Source organism: Corvus brachyrhynchos, unplaced genomic scaffold, assembly GCF_000691975.1.
Source record: "Corvus brachyrhynchos isolate BGI_N302 unplaced genomic scaffold, ASM69197v1 scaffold221, whole genome shotgun sequence".
Classification (NCBI taxonomy): Eukaryota; Metazoa; Chordata; class Aves; order Passeriformes; family Corvidae; genus Corvus; species Corvus brachyrhynchos.
The window spans coordinates 50,084-63,930 of NW_008236622.1; the positions used below are offsets into that span (position 1 = coordinate 50,084).

Below are 13,847 nucleotides of genomic sequence, written 5' to 3' on the forward strand. Positions count from 1 at the left end.
CAATGAGAACTCCGAGGAATCCCTATGCTCAGCAGCCTCTATCAGGAATAAGTTCTACTCATTTTCTCAAAGGGGATCTGCCCAGAGGAGTGCTGCTATTGCAGTTAGCTGCTTTTCATGCGGAGGATCCCCCACCCTTAGGGATTACATAATGCAGTTCAACAGAGGGATGCAGGGATATTTGTTTCAACCACAAATACTTGAACGATATTCAGCAAGGTGTTTGATTTACAGCTGACAGACGTGTGCATGAGCAAGGGGACAGAGAAACACCATCGTGGCTTTATGTTACTGCAGCAGCTTTTGCGCTTCCGGTTAATTTAGGTGTAAGCAAAAGCTGGTTACTCCTAGAATGGGAGAACAGTAATGAGTGAGTCCTTCTTCTTTTTAAGTCACTGAGTCCTTTTAAGGTCAAATGCAACTGTCCTGGACATGGGTCCACTGCAGTTTCCTTCAGAGTGAGTCCTCACTGCTGTCAAATGTTGGATTGCTATGGCCTCCTATATTTCCCTCTACTGTTACTGCCACAGAAGCTGAGAAGAAGGTTTCATTCAAAGGTGGCCAGGCTGAGTCCTGCTCTAACATGTGCTGCAGCCTCTTGTAGTGGCTCTTTGAGTGGTACCGGAAGGTCTTTTTCAGAAGCAGCCACAGGGGTCTGTTCTCAATGACAGCTTCCTGTAAAGGTAAAAGCAAAAAGAAGCTTTAAGAGGACCTGGACAGCAGTTTACTCTTCATCCAGAGTACACACATGGGACAAATAGTGGAGACCCAGGTCTCCCACCTGCCCTGCTCATCCACATCCCTTAAACAGCCTTTCATTGACCACATTTCATATCAGCTCCACCAGAGTTCTCCACCAGAGAACTGTGACCAGCTCCCCCTGAGAGTCCTCAGGATCTGGGTAGAAAGCACTACAGACTGCCCATATTTTTCTAGTCTGGGGCAGGGCCTGATAGATCCCCCTCATCAGAGGAAAGAAAAGGTGGCCAAGCCTTGCATTCCCTGATCATTCAGATGGAGGGCTTTAAAAAAAGGGTGAGGTAGCAGCAATTATTTCTGTTTTACTAGACATTCACAAACTGGGCTGAGGAGGAGGGAGAAAGAGCAAGACTTGACCATTTTGCCTCTCCAATTAGTGCTGACTAGCACATCCCATGAAGCACACTCACCTCGACAAGGAAGGACACAGCAAATGTGACTGCAAGCATTATCACCATGAAGATTCGCCACGTGGTAGGGGTGCACACAAGCTGGGAAAAAAGCAGGAGAAGCTATTCAGCAACATGTCCACAGTAAACACTGGTGGGTACTTGTGTAATAGAACACAGAATCATTTAGGTTGAAAAAAACCCTAAAGACCATTGAGCCCAACCATAAGCCTGGCACTGCCAAGTCCACCATGTCCCTAAGTGCCACAACTACACTTCTAAATACTTCCAGGGATGATGGCTCAACCACCTCCCTGAGCAGTCTGTTCCCATCTGTAACCCTTTCAGTTAAGAAATTTTTCCTACTCTTCAGTCTAAACTTCCCTTGGCACAACCTGAGGCCATTTCCTCTCTATCACTTGTTACATGGGAGAAAAAAAGTGACACCCACCTTGCTACAGCTCCCATCAGGTAATTGTAGAAAGAATTAAGGTCTCCCCCGAACCTCCTTTTCCCCAGACTAAACAAACACAGTTCCCTCAGCCACTCCTTATATGACTTTTGCTCCAGACCCTTCAGCAGCTTTGTGTCGTGAAAAGCCAGACTCCCAAACTGGCTTACCCTACTGATGAGCTAATATTGCTACTTGTCTTGAGGAATTACTGATAAAGATGCTTTTAAATCTATGATGAAGTAGAGAAAAGAGAGAATGCCATTCTTTAGTGCTGCAAGAGGAATTCTAACTGCCTTTTTACTTTCTAATATTAAAAAATATTCAAACTTCGTATTTCAGCTCCAAACCCAGTTCCAGCTTCCCATAGATGGGACTGGTTTTCTGGCTGTAGCTCAACTGCTTTTGGAGATGCAGCTCAGATCCAAAATTTGGATCAGCAGTTTCTCCAGGGCTAGGCTATTGCAGAGGTTTTTATTGCTACTACCTCCTTTTCTCTTCTCAGCAATTCCAGTGTATTCCCTCCAGACTGCTTGGGCTGGGAGTTTTGCAGTTCTCCCCAAAAGCATTTTATCCCGTTGCAGCTGCCGCGCTGAAAAATGTCCTGGGCCACTAGGGTCCACAACAGGACGATGACTTGCTTTAAAGTGCCATCTCGTGGCAGGTTCTCTAACGGGGTCTGCCCGCCGAGCCGGGCTCTGCAAATAGTTACACAGTGAGGCAACTTTAGGCGGGCATTTACAGTCGAGATCCAGACCCTTTGACTCTGTTTCTCTTTCCATGTTTCATTAATTCCATTTCTAAACCGACTTGCTAACTGGCATACAAACATACAGGACTGGAAGCTGCATCGTGTTCAGCACTTGTGACTCAAAGCCACTGCATTTCATTGCTCTGCAAATGTACAGAAAAAATAGCTTTGTATGGTGCTTTTGTTGTTTTGTTCCTGTGACTCCTACAGCAAGACTGTGAGAGTGTCACAGCCTCAACACACTAATTGTCAGGCCCACTGACAACCCCATCCTTCAGCTGATGTAGATCTTATCCTTCCCTCATCTTTCCCTTGGGATGGATTGGCACAAGGTAACTCCCAGCTTGCATTCTGCCAGATTACATAAGTCAAGCCTTATTGGTATTTACTGATCAAGGACCAAGATAGACCCTCTCTTGCCAAGACAGCCCCACTAGTCTCTCTCTACAACTGTTTTAAACCCAAATTCTGCTTTGGGAAACTGCAGGCTCTCTGAGATTTAAACGGGGAGCCTGAAAAGATTGGGGACTGGAACTACTGCTCTCAGTGCCAGCTGGCAGATCCTGGCAAGAGGACCTTTGTTCAGAGTAGCACTGCTTGGGAAACACAAGAACATGGTGCTTTATTTTAAACTGGCAGAGCCCAGCCCTGTTCTGCTCCTGGCTTCACAAGCCACCAACATACCACACATCATAAGCTTAGTGATGTCATCCTCTGTTGCTTGAACAATGTGCTGAAACAATCAAAATTACATGTGTAGCTGTTCTGCTGAAGGCACAGATACTAGTTTGGAGTCACCATTTTCCAGAAGTTTCTACAATCCCATCATCTAAAATCCACCTCTTTAAATTTTGTCTTTAGTGGTGCCATGTCTCCCTGCAAAAGTCTGTGCCTTTTGCTAAAACAATCCCAGTGTGCTTAAAGTGGACTGGCAGTAGGAAAAAAATCCCCTCTGGAACAATACTCACATCCATCTTGGAGTAGAGATCATCAATGTCAGCAAACATCAAGAAAAGGCAAATGCCCAGCTGCCCTATGAGCACCAGTATGAACACATCTGAAGGGATAAGACCAAAGAAAGAAACCCACAGGTTTATGAGCAATCTCAACTGCTTGCCTTTACTGTAGAAGATTGTAATAATTTTCTGTGTTACACAGCCATCAAAAGAATGCATGAGATAGAAACAAATTTTCAGCAAAAGAAAAATCAACAGAGTAAAACCCCAGCTTTACTCAGTCAAGTGTGGGATGAGCATTGTAGCCACTGATTTAAAACACCAAATGGGTATTTTGAACATTCGATTTGACCTTTCACATCTGAGAAGCTTTGCAGCCTTCCAGTGAGTCTCTCTCTGATCACAGTAAATCCTGTGATTCAGAAAAATGTCCAGGATGTAATCTCGATCTTGTTAATATGATTAGGAATGCTGCCTCCAACTTCAGTTATGTCAAGACTTTGCTCTTGATCAGGATCTAAAGAGTCTAAGTAATGGAGAACCTATTCCTTCCCCATCTGTAGGCAAATGTTCCAATGATGAGTAAATTCATTTTCTCTTCAGCTGGCGTGCACCGAACTTCATCCTTCACCCACTCATTTTTGTTTTACCTTGTTCTAGGACACTGATGACCCACTTTTCTGCTTTCTAGGAGGAATGTCCCCTCCTCACTATTACTATACCAAAACATCAAAGCCATGAAACCTGCAGCATTATTTTAACTCTTCAGAAAAAAAAAAAAGAAAAGAAAAAGAAAAAAAAAAGCTGAAGAGAATTTTGTCTAAGAGCATGCTGCAGGATTTGTCCCACAGAGAAAAAGAACAGCTCTTCCATGACTCACTGCAGCTTCTGGACCTGTCACAAACATACGTGCTCATCTTCCCTTCACAGGACAGTCTTTCTCCTGATTTTTTGGCTGACATAATTTGGGTCAAGTTTAATTTTTCCCTATTAAGCTGACCTCCTGAGTTGACTTATATATCTCTTCTTCTCTCCCCATACTTACAGTTGGTGTAGATGGGTTGCCTGAAAGGCTTTCCCTTGGAAAACACTACTGCTACAATGAGGCAATTGATGGTACTCAGCAACCACACTGTGGTGTTTTCATAGCTCTTGAAGCCATTGTCTGTTTGCTCATGGGCTCCATCTCTTGCCCCATGGAGCCCCAGGCTGGAGGATGAATTCCTCTCATGGTTGTTCACTGACAGGCAGGCACTGAAAAAGAGTGTCACACTGGTCAGGAAATGAACATTGTCCTGGTTCTTTCCCCCAGCTTCCACCATTAACTATCAGGAATCCTCCCTCTCAGCCATGATATAGGTTATTGGCAGTGCCCTCAATCTCACCACTGGTTGAGCTTGCTGAACTTGTCAGAGCTTGAGCTCAAACCTGGTCTCTCCTGCAATCAAATCCTCTCTGTGCTCAGCAGAAGCATTCTCACCACATGAACTGTGCATGGCAGGTTGCTGGAGGGTTTAGGGACCTCAGACAACACTGGTTGAAGTGTTTGCACCCTGTGGGCAGCACAGGGTCTGCTGCAGCTGCTCATCAGGCCTGCAGTTAAGCTGATCAATAGTTTCATGCAGACCTGCCCCACTAGGTCAACCCTGTGGTATCCAGAGTCCCAGAAAGGGGACCTACCTGTGTATATCGGTCTTGGAATACCAAGGCTGCTTCTGGACCACCACAAACCCAAAGATCTGCATGCTGAGGCTGAAGAGGATGTTAAGTACAACAGAGAGCAGCAATGGGGGCGAGATGAGCTGGCTTGGAGGCCTGTAGGGGACCAGCTTTGGATAGGCACCTGTGAAACTCACTGAAACATGCACAGATGTGTTTACGAGTGTGTCCAAAATACAAGCAGTGCTCCTGTATAATACTGACTGTATCAATGGCACTTTTACAGTCTGTAATATTCTTTATAAAACATACAAAGATTGTATCAAGTACAAAATACAGAGTTGTTTTCTTACAAAATTGTATTGACACAGAAGAGGTTAATTAATGGCATCTATCATGAGGCATTTTTGAAAAATAAAATGTTGGCTTTTTATTTTATTTGACTACTGTCAGGCCCAAGAATATGAACATATACTTATGCTCTTCTTTTCTCTTTCTGTCACTTGTCAGCTGTGGCTTGAGATTTTTTGCTGCCCACATTCTGTGCATCCTCCTGCACTAAACACCTAGTGGCTGGTTATTTGAGCTGGAGGAGGGCAGCATTACCTGACACAACAGGTTTTCCTCTGTTCTTAGGTTTAACAAAGTTACCCAGACTTTGAGTAAAAGAGCTGTGCACAAAGCTTTGATGCAATTCCAGATGGGCTACTTACAGCAATGTAGCTTTTGGCACCCAGTGTTGCTGTGGCTGACCTTTTCAGGCTTGATTCATCAAAGTCTTTGCCTGTTGTCTGTGTTCCAGCAAGGATGGAACATACCAGGATGTGGTTTTGCTATATGCTTTTCATGGCCCTGTCCTTGCTGCTCCTGCTTCTAAACCTCTCCCTGGACTTACTCTATCCCAATAACATTGTCTTTCTCTTTATGCCTCAGCACTGGGTTCCCCTCTTATTCTTGGCTTACAAGTCTCTGCTCTGTAGTGTCTGACATCTGTCATTTCTTCTCCATTTTCACCTCTCCTTCCTTTTGGGGCTCTGGCCTACACAGCTTCAAATATGGGTTGGACTCAAAAAAGTTAATCCCTACTTTTTCATTTGGGCACAGAGTCAGGTATCTTCTTAATCTGCCTTCCTGAGTCAACAGGAAAATGCCTGAGTGGACTTTCCACTGCAGTAGGTGTGGGTTTATTCCTTCTAAAGATAGCACTCCAGTTAGCAACAACCTACATGCTCAGCAAATGCACCACTAAATATTACCCATCTTCAGGGCTTTTCTCAAGCAAGAGCCCTCTTCTACTAATCTAAACATCCTGTATTCTACTTAAAGGATGTTTAGTCTGCAGGAAGCCATTTTCTTCCTTTCTGTACATAGAATTATGCATTTCCAAGGAGAAGAAAAATATTTGAGATCGTTCTCTCATTAATACATAGGATGACTAAGGGGCTTACTTGTCACACCAATTACAGTGGTAATAGCCAGATCTTGGAACAAGAATTGGTAGTTCCCAAAGGAGTTTAGTTGCTGAAAAGAGAAAAACAAAGAAAAAAATCACAAATCAGAGATCTGCCATGAGCATGTTTATATCATCTTCAGAAAGCTGTACTATATCTATGGAGCTACTGCTCTGCTGTTTGTTCTGAAATTCTTCTCTGCAGGTAAGGAGATCACACATTTCACTGCCCTGCCAATAGGTTCCTCACCATTGGGCCTGTGGTGAATATTCTCATTTTGCACATTGTTCGGACTAACTACACTTCCAGTTCACTCCAGGCAATAAAGGAGAAGAATATTTGAAGAGACTGCTTTCTCACTGCTGGGTTACTTCTGAATACAAAGCCCTCCTCTCCATCTGGGAAAAAGCTATGCAAAAGTGGTTTAAGGCACTCCAGGGGATTTTCTTACTGTCAAGTTAATTCATGCTTTAAATGCTGAATAAATTGTAACAGCAGATGCTTACACCAGATTCTTCCTTTTCACAGACACATGCCCTCATCCAAAACACCATTCAGTATCTCAGTTTTCTTTTTGCCCAGCTTGGATCTTGAGCCCTCTGGCTGAAGTTAATGGGAAGAATCTTTCCAGTTTTCCACTGAGGTACAGGAGGACCATATGATCACACCACAGAAGTTTGCTCCATCTCCTACTTCAGGTGGCTTTTATGCCCCGTTTCTCCTACAAGGCACTAGTAGCTCATCCAGTTCCTGCCAGCATGTCCCCAACACATACCCAGTAAAGCAGGAGAACACCAAGGTACTGAATTGTGCTGTACAGTGCCATGTACTTGAACATGCAAAAGGACGTGACAAGAGCAGCACGGCCTTCCCTGTGTGAAGGCATAAATAAAGGACAGCAATTAGGTGATGGGGTCTGCTCCTGGTACCAGGTCTCTCAAAAGGCTGTTGAAAAACAAGGCATGTGTCACAAGCAGAGAAGCCTCTACCACTATCTTGCTGGGAGGTGAAATAAATAAAATCTGACCTAAATGAAAGTAAAATCTTCACTTGCAGATATCTTGTTCAATTAAATGGGCTTGGTTCCAGTCACCTGTGTTCTGTAGACTACAATTTACCCCAGCAACTTTTACTGCTAACATTAGTAGTGTAGGTAACAACTCTGTATGAGGGAAAACTTACAAAGCCAAGCAGCTACTCAGTGAGTTTGAGCAAGTCCTCTCCTCTAAGAGTGAACATACAGTATCCAATGAGGATTATGCTCTCTCCCTGGCTGCTCAAATGCCCCAGTAAGCAAAATCAGGATCCTGGCATAATATATGTCAAATTTTGCCTGCATAGGGTACCAGAGGTAGGACCTAACATTTGTGTACAGGTTGGCTGGTGGACATTTGATTCAGCTTTATGGAGCACTGTTCATTTTGTTATTTCTTTTGCATTTAAAATACTTTTGATGACATAAAGCTCAACTGTAAATGTCCTCCTCTTGTGATAATTAATGTATCTTAAAGGAATTTCAGATAGGGACTAGGCAAATGGCAATTTCAAGGCCAAACACAATTATTTTTCTCTAGACATGCATATTGTGACTTGATGGGAACAGCCAAGGCTTATGTTTGAGAGGAGTGGGAACTTCCTTTTTTATGAAATAGGAAACAAAACCCCATGCTTACCTGATTAGCTCTGGAACACAGGCTATGCTGGGGGTTTGGGATGTGAAAGGTGAAGCCACAGACGCCTCCTGCTCCGACAGTGATATCCCTGCATGTGCCACTTTCAAAGCCTGAAAGTCACAATCCTCCTCAGTGCTCACCAGGAAGACACAGCAACTTACATGTCAGCCAAGCAGTGACCCCTTATTACAGGATGTGTTCTGTGCACAGCAGTCCCCCTTCACTCCCTGGGTGTGCTCCACCCTGAGGGGTCCTTCAGTGAGATGTCGAGTTCAGGGAAAGAATGGGGATGAGAGCATGGGAAAGGTCATTTTCCACAGACCCAACAGCCATCCACTACCAGTTGCAGAAGACAGGTTTGGCTCTGCCTTGTTTTTTAGCACTTATTTGCTCCCAGACTTTATGCAGCTAGTCTAGGTTCTCTGCTTGCTTCCCCCAGGAGAATCTTCTGGTGGTTTTTGCAAGGCAGATGAATCAGTCTTTGAGATCACAAACTGCAAAAATCTTTGCCTAGGACAGCTCTTGCATGGTAAGGACCACACAGTGGGATCAGGTCTAAATCAATACTGGTGATAGTACAGCTGCTCTGTGAATAAGTGGTATACTCCCATCTCCAGCATGTGCTCAGTTTGGAATACTCTACTGGCATTGTATTAATCTCTCATTTTTAAAATATATGGTAAAAAATGTCACTTACCCCACAGTCATTGGCTCCATCTCCACACATGCCCACAAAGTAACTAAAAAATACAGTCATAAGGCAAGTGAGGAATCATAGCCTGCTCCATGCAAGTCATTTATGCACGTCGTGCAAGCTTTTTTGTTAAAAGCCTTCTGGAAAGTTAAAGCCTGTCTGGCCAGACAGCAGTTGAGGTGCTCACAACTGCACACAATCTGAAATGGCCAAAGCTCACCTTGCTCTAAGACAAGGCCTGAGGCTAGCTAGGTGAAGTAAGGGTGAGGTCTTCAAAAGACTTGGGAAACAGCTGAACAACAGGCAACAAGATGCCTGAGACTGAGGAATATGTATATGTATATGTATATGTATATGTACCACTGTGACTGTGAGCAATCCAGACTGCCCCACCACATTTTCTAACCCATCACACTGAGCCAGCAGTAGCACAGTAAAAAGACAGCAAGCATCAGAGAAGCTGCAGTGCTGGGAGAGATTCTTAAAAGTCTTGGGGAGACAAGTCCCAATCCTTCAGGCCCAGAGAGAAGTAAAAATGAAGAATGATGTGAACAAACAAAAGCCAGGACCACAGGAGCGTTTGACCTTCGACAGGTTGCCAAATCAGCATGGAGTTCAGTGTCTCTTTTTTAACAGACTTTTGGAATTGAATTGCCAAGGTGTAGATCTGTGGAGGTTTCAGTTTTGTACAGTTCCATGTAACTCTATGCTAGACAAAAGCTAGCTCTTTCTAGACTCTTTTCTAGCCTGAAAATTCAACAAACACTTTCAAATTCATTAGGAACTTACTCCAGCTTTTGAAACTCTTCTACAAGGCTGGATTTCTGACTAGGAGACATTCTAGCAAAAACTGTTCCATTCAGCAAGAGCTATAAGGAGAAAAAAGGGAAATTATTTTTAAAACACTTGAAGTGATTTCAGTAATAATCTGAATAAAAATCACCAAATATCACATTTATAAACAAACGGCTGATTCTAGACTCTGAAGCAGGAAAGGCTGATGATAGAAGATAAAGGGGGTCTTAATCAATATTTTGAAAAAGTAACAATGACAATAAGGACACAAGGCCTGGTATGCCATTTGAGTTACCTGATGAACACAGATTGCCAGGCGGGGAGTTATAAGAAGAGAATTCATGAGACTATCCTGTCCATGAAACAGACAAGCTATGCTGAATTGCACGATGTGTAATACCATGCTTTCTCCTGTTCTCTGAAACAGGTCAGTGTTGTGCATGGGGTAGGAATACGGGCACAAATGTTTTAAATCTTGTCCTCACACCATAAGGCATGCCTGCTCCTCTCATGTGCAGAGAAAAATACAGGGATTTTCAGATCCTTCCCCATATAATAATATCTTAGATTCATCTAGCCTGTGAGTATTTCAGGGTTATAATTGTTCCCAGAAGATGTCCTGATACAGGTCTCTTCAGCTGATTATACTGGGACAATCCATATCTCCTGAATGGCAAGGCTACTCCAGTTAAATAATCCAGATCTTACCTTTGGAAGTAAGTGCCTGAAATGCTGTGCTACTATTTGGTAAGATTTTCCACTCATGGCAAAATGATACTGGCCTGATCCCAATGCCAGCCTGATTCCTGGCTCAGTCTGACTATCATCCTCCTATAAAATAAGACAGAATGAGTGCTGTGCCCAGGCCCTGAAAAGCTACTCTGCGTTTACATAGACACTACTACAGGCAAAGTAAAGGACATACCGTGGGAGGGTGCTTTTGAAGACTCTGGGAGACTTGGGTTCAAGGCCCATTGCCTTTCCCTGGATTTGTAAAGGGATTGAGGCATATAATGCCAATAATACCAGTGTTAACTGGGTGTTTGTTGCATGAGTTCTATCAAATGGACTCTTGCATTTGATAGAATTCATGCAGCAGTGCCAATCTGGTGGGCTGCACTGGAAATGAGAGGGACTAGAGACAGAAGATGGGCACCACATCTAAGCAAGCCTTTCTGCAGTGAAACACAGGGCAGAAGTTGCTCAGGCTGAGGAGCCACTCAACAGCCCCTGCAGATATCCTGTACCATCTGCCTGACTCTATACTTCCCAGGGAAGGGTCAGCACCTTCAGACTAACTCTTCAGGGAGAAAGTAACTGGTCTTCACCCCAGCTTCTCTGTGGAGATCCTTGATGGAATAAATTTCTTAGCCTGGCTTGCCTATGTTTCACTGTGTACATGCAATTTCTCAACAGTGGATCCGTGCTTTAATTCTGCAGGTAAGGGGAAGTGCTAACACTCTACCTGCTTGAACAGGGCTGGTTCATTCAATGCAGCTCCACAGATTTTAAGTTCACATTTATACCATGAATTTTATCTTGCAGGGAAAGGAAGCATTTAAACTGGCATCAGCTAAGCATGAGGGCTAGAGACAAATCTTTCTGGGATTTCTGCGAAGCTGTTCTCAAACCCAGCTAGGCAGTTAGCAAAAATGTGCTCACAGGATAATATGCTAGGAAGTAAGCTCTAGGGGAGTACATTTTTATAAAGATCTCCTCTTCCTAAACTCTTCTAGCACATATTCTGATGGTGAATGGCAGTTCTCTGTTATACTAGCATAATCGCACTCCTTATTTAAAGTTTGTTTTCCTGCTGCACAAAACCTGCTTCTGATATGCTCACCAGGCTTCTGTAATCTTCAGCTTTGTTTTTTTCTAGGGATTTCCAGGTTATAGATGCTGAAAAAGATCCAGGCACTTTGTTTGCTTCCACAAGAATCACTCTCTGTGTTGGAGCAATCATGCCAGCATTTTTGGCAACTGTTATAGCTGTCTGAATGTTGTCTCCTACAAAAAACAAAGGGAGTGTTACCTAAAAATTTTTGCAGTGAGGAATTGTTTATTCATTAGCCTGAATTCTGAATTTTCAAATATATCCAGAAGAATCAGTGAGATTTCAGTAGCTGTGCATAAGAAAGTTTTGATAAAGACTGAAACTTTCCAGATAAGGTTTGTCTCAATCACTGAAACATATTTTCATTTGGAAAATAAATATTTTGATCTGGAGATGAAATATTTTCATATTCAGCTTGAAGAAATCCAGATGGGGAACGTGGTCCTAGATTATTTGTTTTAGACAAAAACCAATAAGGGGTTCAGTGCTAAGTTGCTGCTGGTATCCCTGATTCTCATTGATTGGCTTTGGTGTATGTGGGCTGAAAGGAGTGAGGCCCAAGTCTTTGGACAATGGAAAGACTTGGGGTTACTCTATCCAAACCCTGGTTTAGATGCGGGTAGAATAACCCTTCAAGACAAAAAAAAAAAAAAAGGATAAACATGCTCTGGTAGGCATGAGTTACAGCTGTTAAAAAGTTTGGAGATGTGTCCTGAGCATGCATGCTCCATCTCTGCTCATTTCAGGAGGCCCTATAAAAAAGGGATCTTGCATGACATGCCTTTATTAGAATCAGATACAGCCTGGTGAAGTTGCCAGGGACAACATGGCTCACCTTATGTCATTATTAAAACACAGACACTTCTTGGATTAAATATCTGTGCCTTCCTACCAGCGGTAGTGAAAACAGCAGACTTTTCACTTAAATATTGTTGGACTCCCTGTCTGGACCAGTGACCACATAAATAATCCACCTTTTTTAAATACCTGTGACCATAACACTCCTGATGCAGGCAGCACTGAGCTCTTCCAGGGCAGGCTTTGTCTCCCTCTTTAATCGATTCTCCATTATCAGCAGACCCAGGAATGTCAGATCAGATTCTACCTCCTCCCTAACAGTCAAAAAGAAACAGATTTAATTATTAATTTTGCCTTTATCAGCATTGGATTTGGTGATAGCCAGTTATAACTCTCAACCATCCTGCTTAACTCAAAAGAATTAAAATAATTTGTCTATTTTCTGCAGTTCTAGGATGTCTCTCTTTTGTGGTGCTTTCAATACCAGCAGTGCTAATTCAGTACCAGAACCCCAAATTTCGTGCAGGACTCCCAAACTGTGGTGGACTGATTTGGAAAGTTCCTGCACACTAGACCTTCTCATTTGAGAACTGTACAACAAAGAAACACACCTTAATTAACATGTCTGCTCCTCTTGACAGTTGGACCTGAGCAAACAGCCTGTGGCAACTCAAATTCTGTTTTCCCCTACATTTTTGTTTTCACCTGTGCTATTGCTTTTTTACAGTTGAACACATTCAGTTGAGAACAGAATTTGGTAAACACCCCATCCCTGAGTCATGAACTAGAGGTCTCTCAGGGATACAGGTTGACTCTGAAGAATCTGAAAAGAAGAAAAGCTTTCAAGCACTTATTTTAGCCACCAAGGAGAAGGCAACGCCAAACTCAAACGCTTGCATGGCAGTCAGAGTAGCTGAGTCAGGTGGTGCCTGGACAGTCACTGCTTTCACTGCAGATCTTGTGTTTGACCAGCAGCTTTCTCCATTCTCCTGGCAGCATAAACATCACACATGTTGTAACTGCACACACAACTGCAAAATCTGGGCCATTTCACACACATTTGCTCATTGGGTTGGATAGGTTTGTCACAAGAGTTACATAACAACTTTCACTCTGTGTCTGTGTCCATTGGCCCTTTCAGCAAAGCAAAAAACCCTGTGAAAAAGCAAGTGAGCCTCACCTGGATTAGGACCTGCAGCTAGTAAAGAGAGAGGATAGCAGAAGCTCAGTAACTGCAGATATTTCAGAAAGGGTGTTTCTGGAGTATCACAGGAAAAAGCGAAAGGGATTTGGGAAAAACTGTATGGATTCATGTGTAAGTGTTCTTTTCTGAGGCTTGTGAAAAACTAATACCATAAGCATAGTAGAAGAGTTTGCTGACTTCTTTAGAAACTAAAGAGGGCTAAAGCTAGAAAGCTAAATGATTGGACCAACACAACAGCAGAAGATAGTTTACTGACTTTGACTGGGCTAGAGAACAGTAATGGGGGTCATCTGCTGCCTTTGCTTAATCAGACTGTGGATAATAAAAAAATCTTTAAAAGACTTCTCTTCAACTGCAAGCCTGGGTAAATCTGCAAGACTAGTGGAAATGATGGAATGAGGGGGGCGTGTACTAGTCTTCAAGTGTAACAGAA

The 13,847-nt window shown here is 43.2% G+C and overlaps 1 protein-coding gene across 2 annotated transcripts in view; it reads right to left on the reverse strand.

The window, feature by feature from the left end:
• ATP13A4 (ATPase 13A4) overlaps positions 1-13,847 on the reverse strand; it is a 45,617-nt gene that overhangs the window by 3,292 nt on the left and 28,478 nt on the right. The window contains exons 18-30 of one of the 2 annotated variants that reach the window (XM_008644119.2): positions 12,400-12,524; positions 11,422-11,585; positions 10,287-10,409; positions 9,573-9,652; positions 8,787-8,829; positions 8,090-8,199; positions 7,192-7,288; positions 6,414-6,486; positions 4,987-5,161; positions 4,352-4,560; positions 3,319-3,407; positions 1,170-1,250; positions 1-675 (exon numbers count right to left, since the gene is read on the reverse strand). The exon at positions 1-675 is cut by the window's left edge and continues 3,292 nt beyond it. In XM_008644119.2, coding sequence (XP_008642341.1) covers positions 454-675; positions 1,170-1,250; positions 3,319-3,407; positions 4,352-4,560; positions 4,987-5,161; positions 6,414-6,486; positions 7,192-7,288; positions 8,090-8,199; positions 8,787-8,829; positions 9,573-9,652; positions 10,287-10,409; positions 11,422-11,585; positions 12,400-12,524 — 1,591 coding nt within the window. In that variant the 3' untranslated portion in view covers positions 1-453. The remainder of the gene's footprint in view (positions 676-1,169; positions 1,251-3,318; positions 3,408-4,351; positions 4,561-4,986; positions 5,162-6,413; positions 6,487-7,191; positions 7,289-8,089; positions 8,200-8,786; positions 8,830-9,572; positions 9,653-10,286; positions 10,410-11,421; positions 11,586-12,399; positions 12,525-13,847) is intronic. The other variant, XM_017726406.1, reaches the window with a different exon arrangement.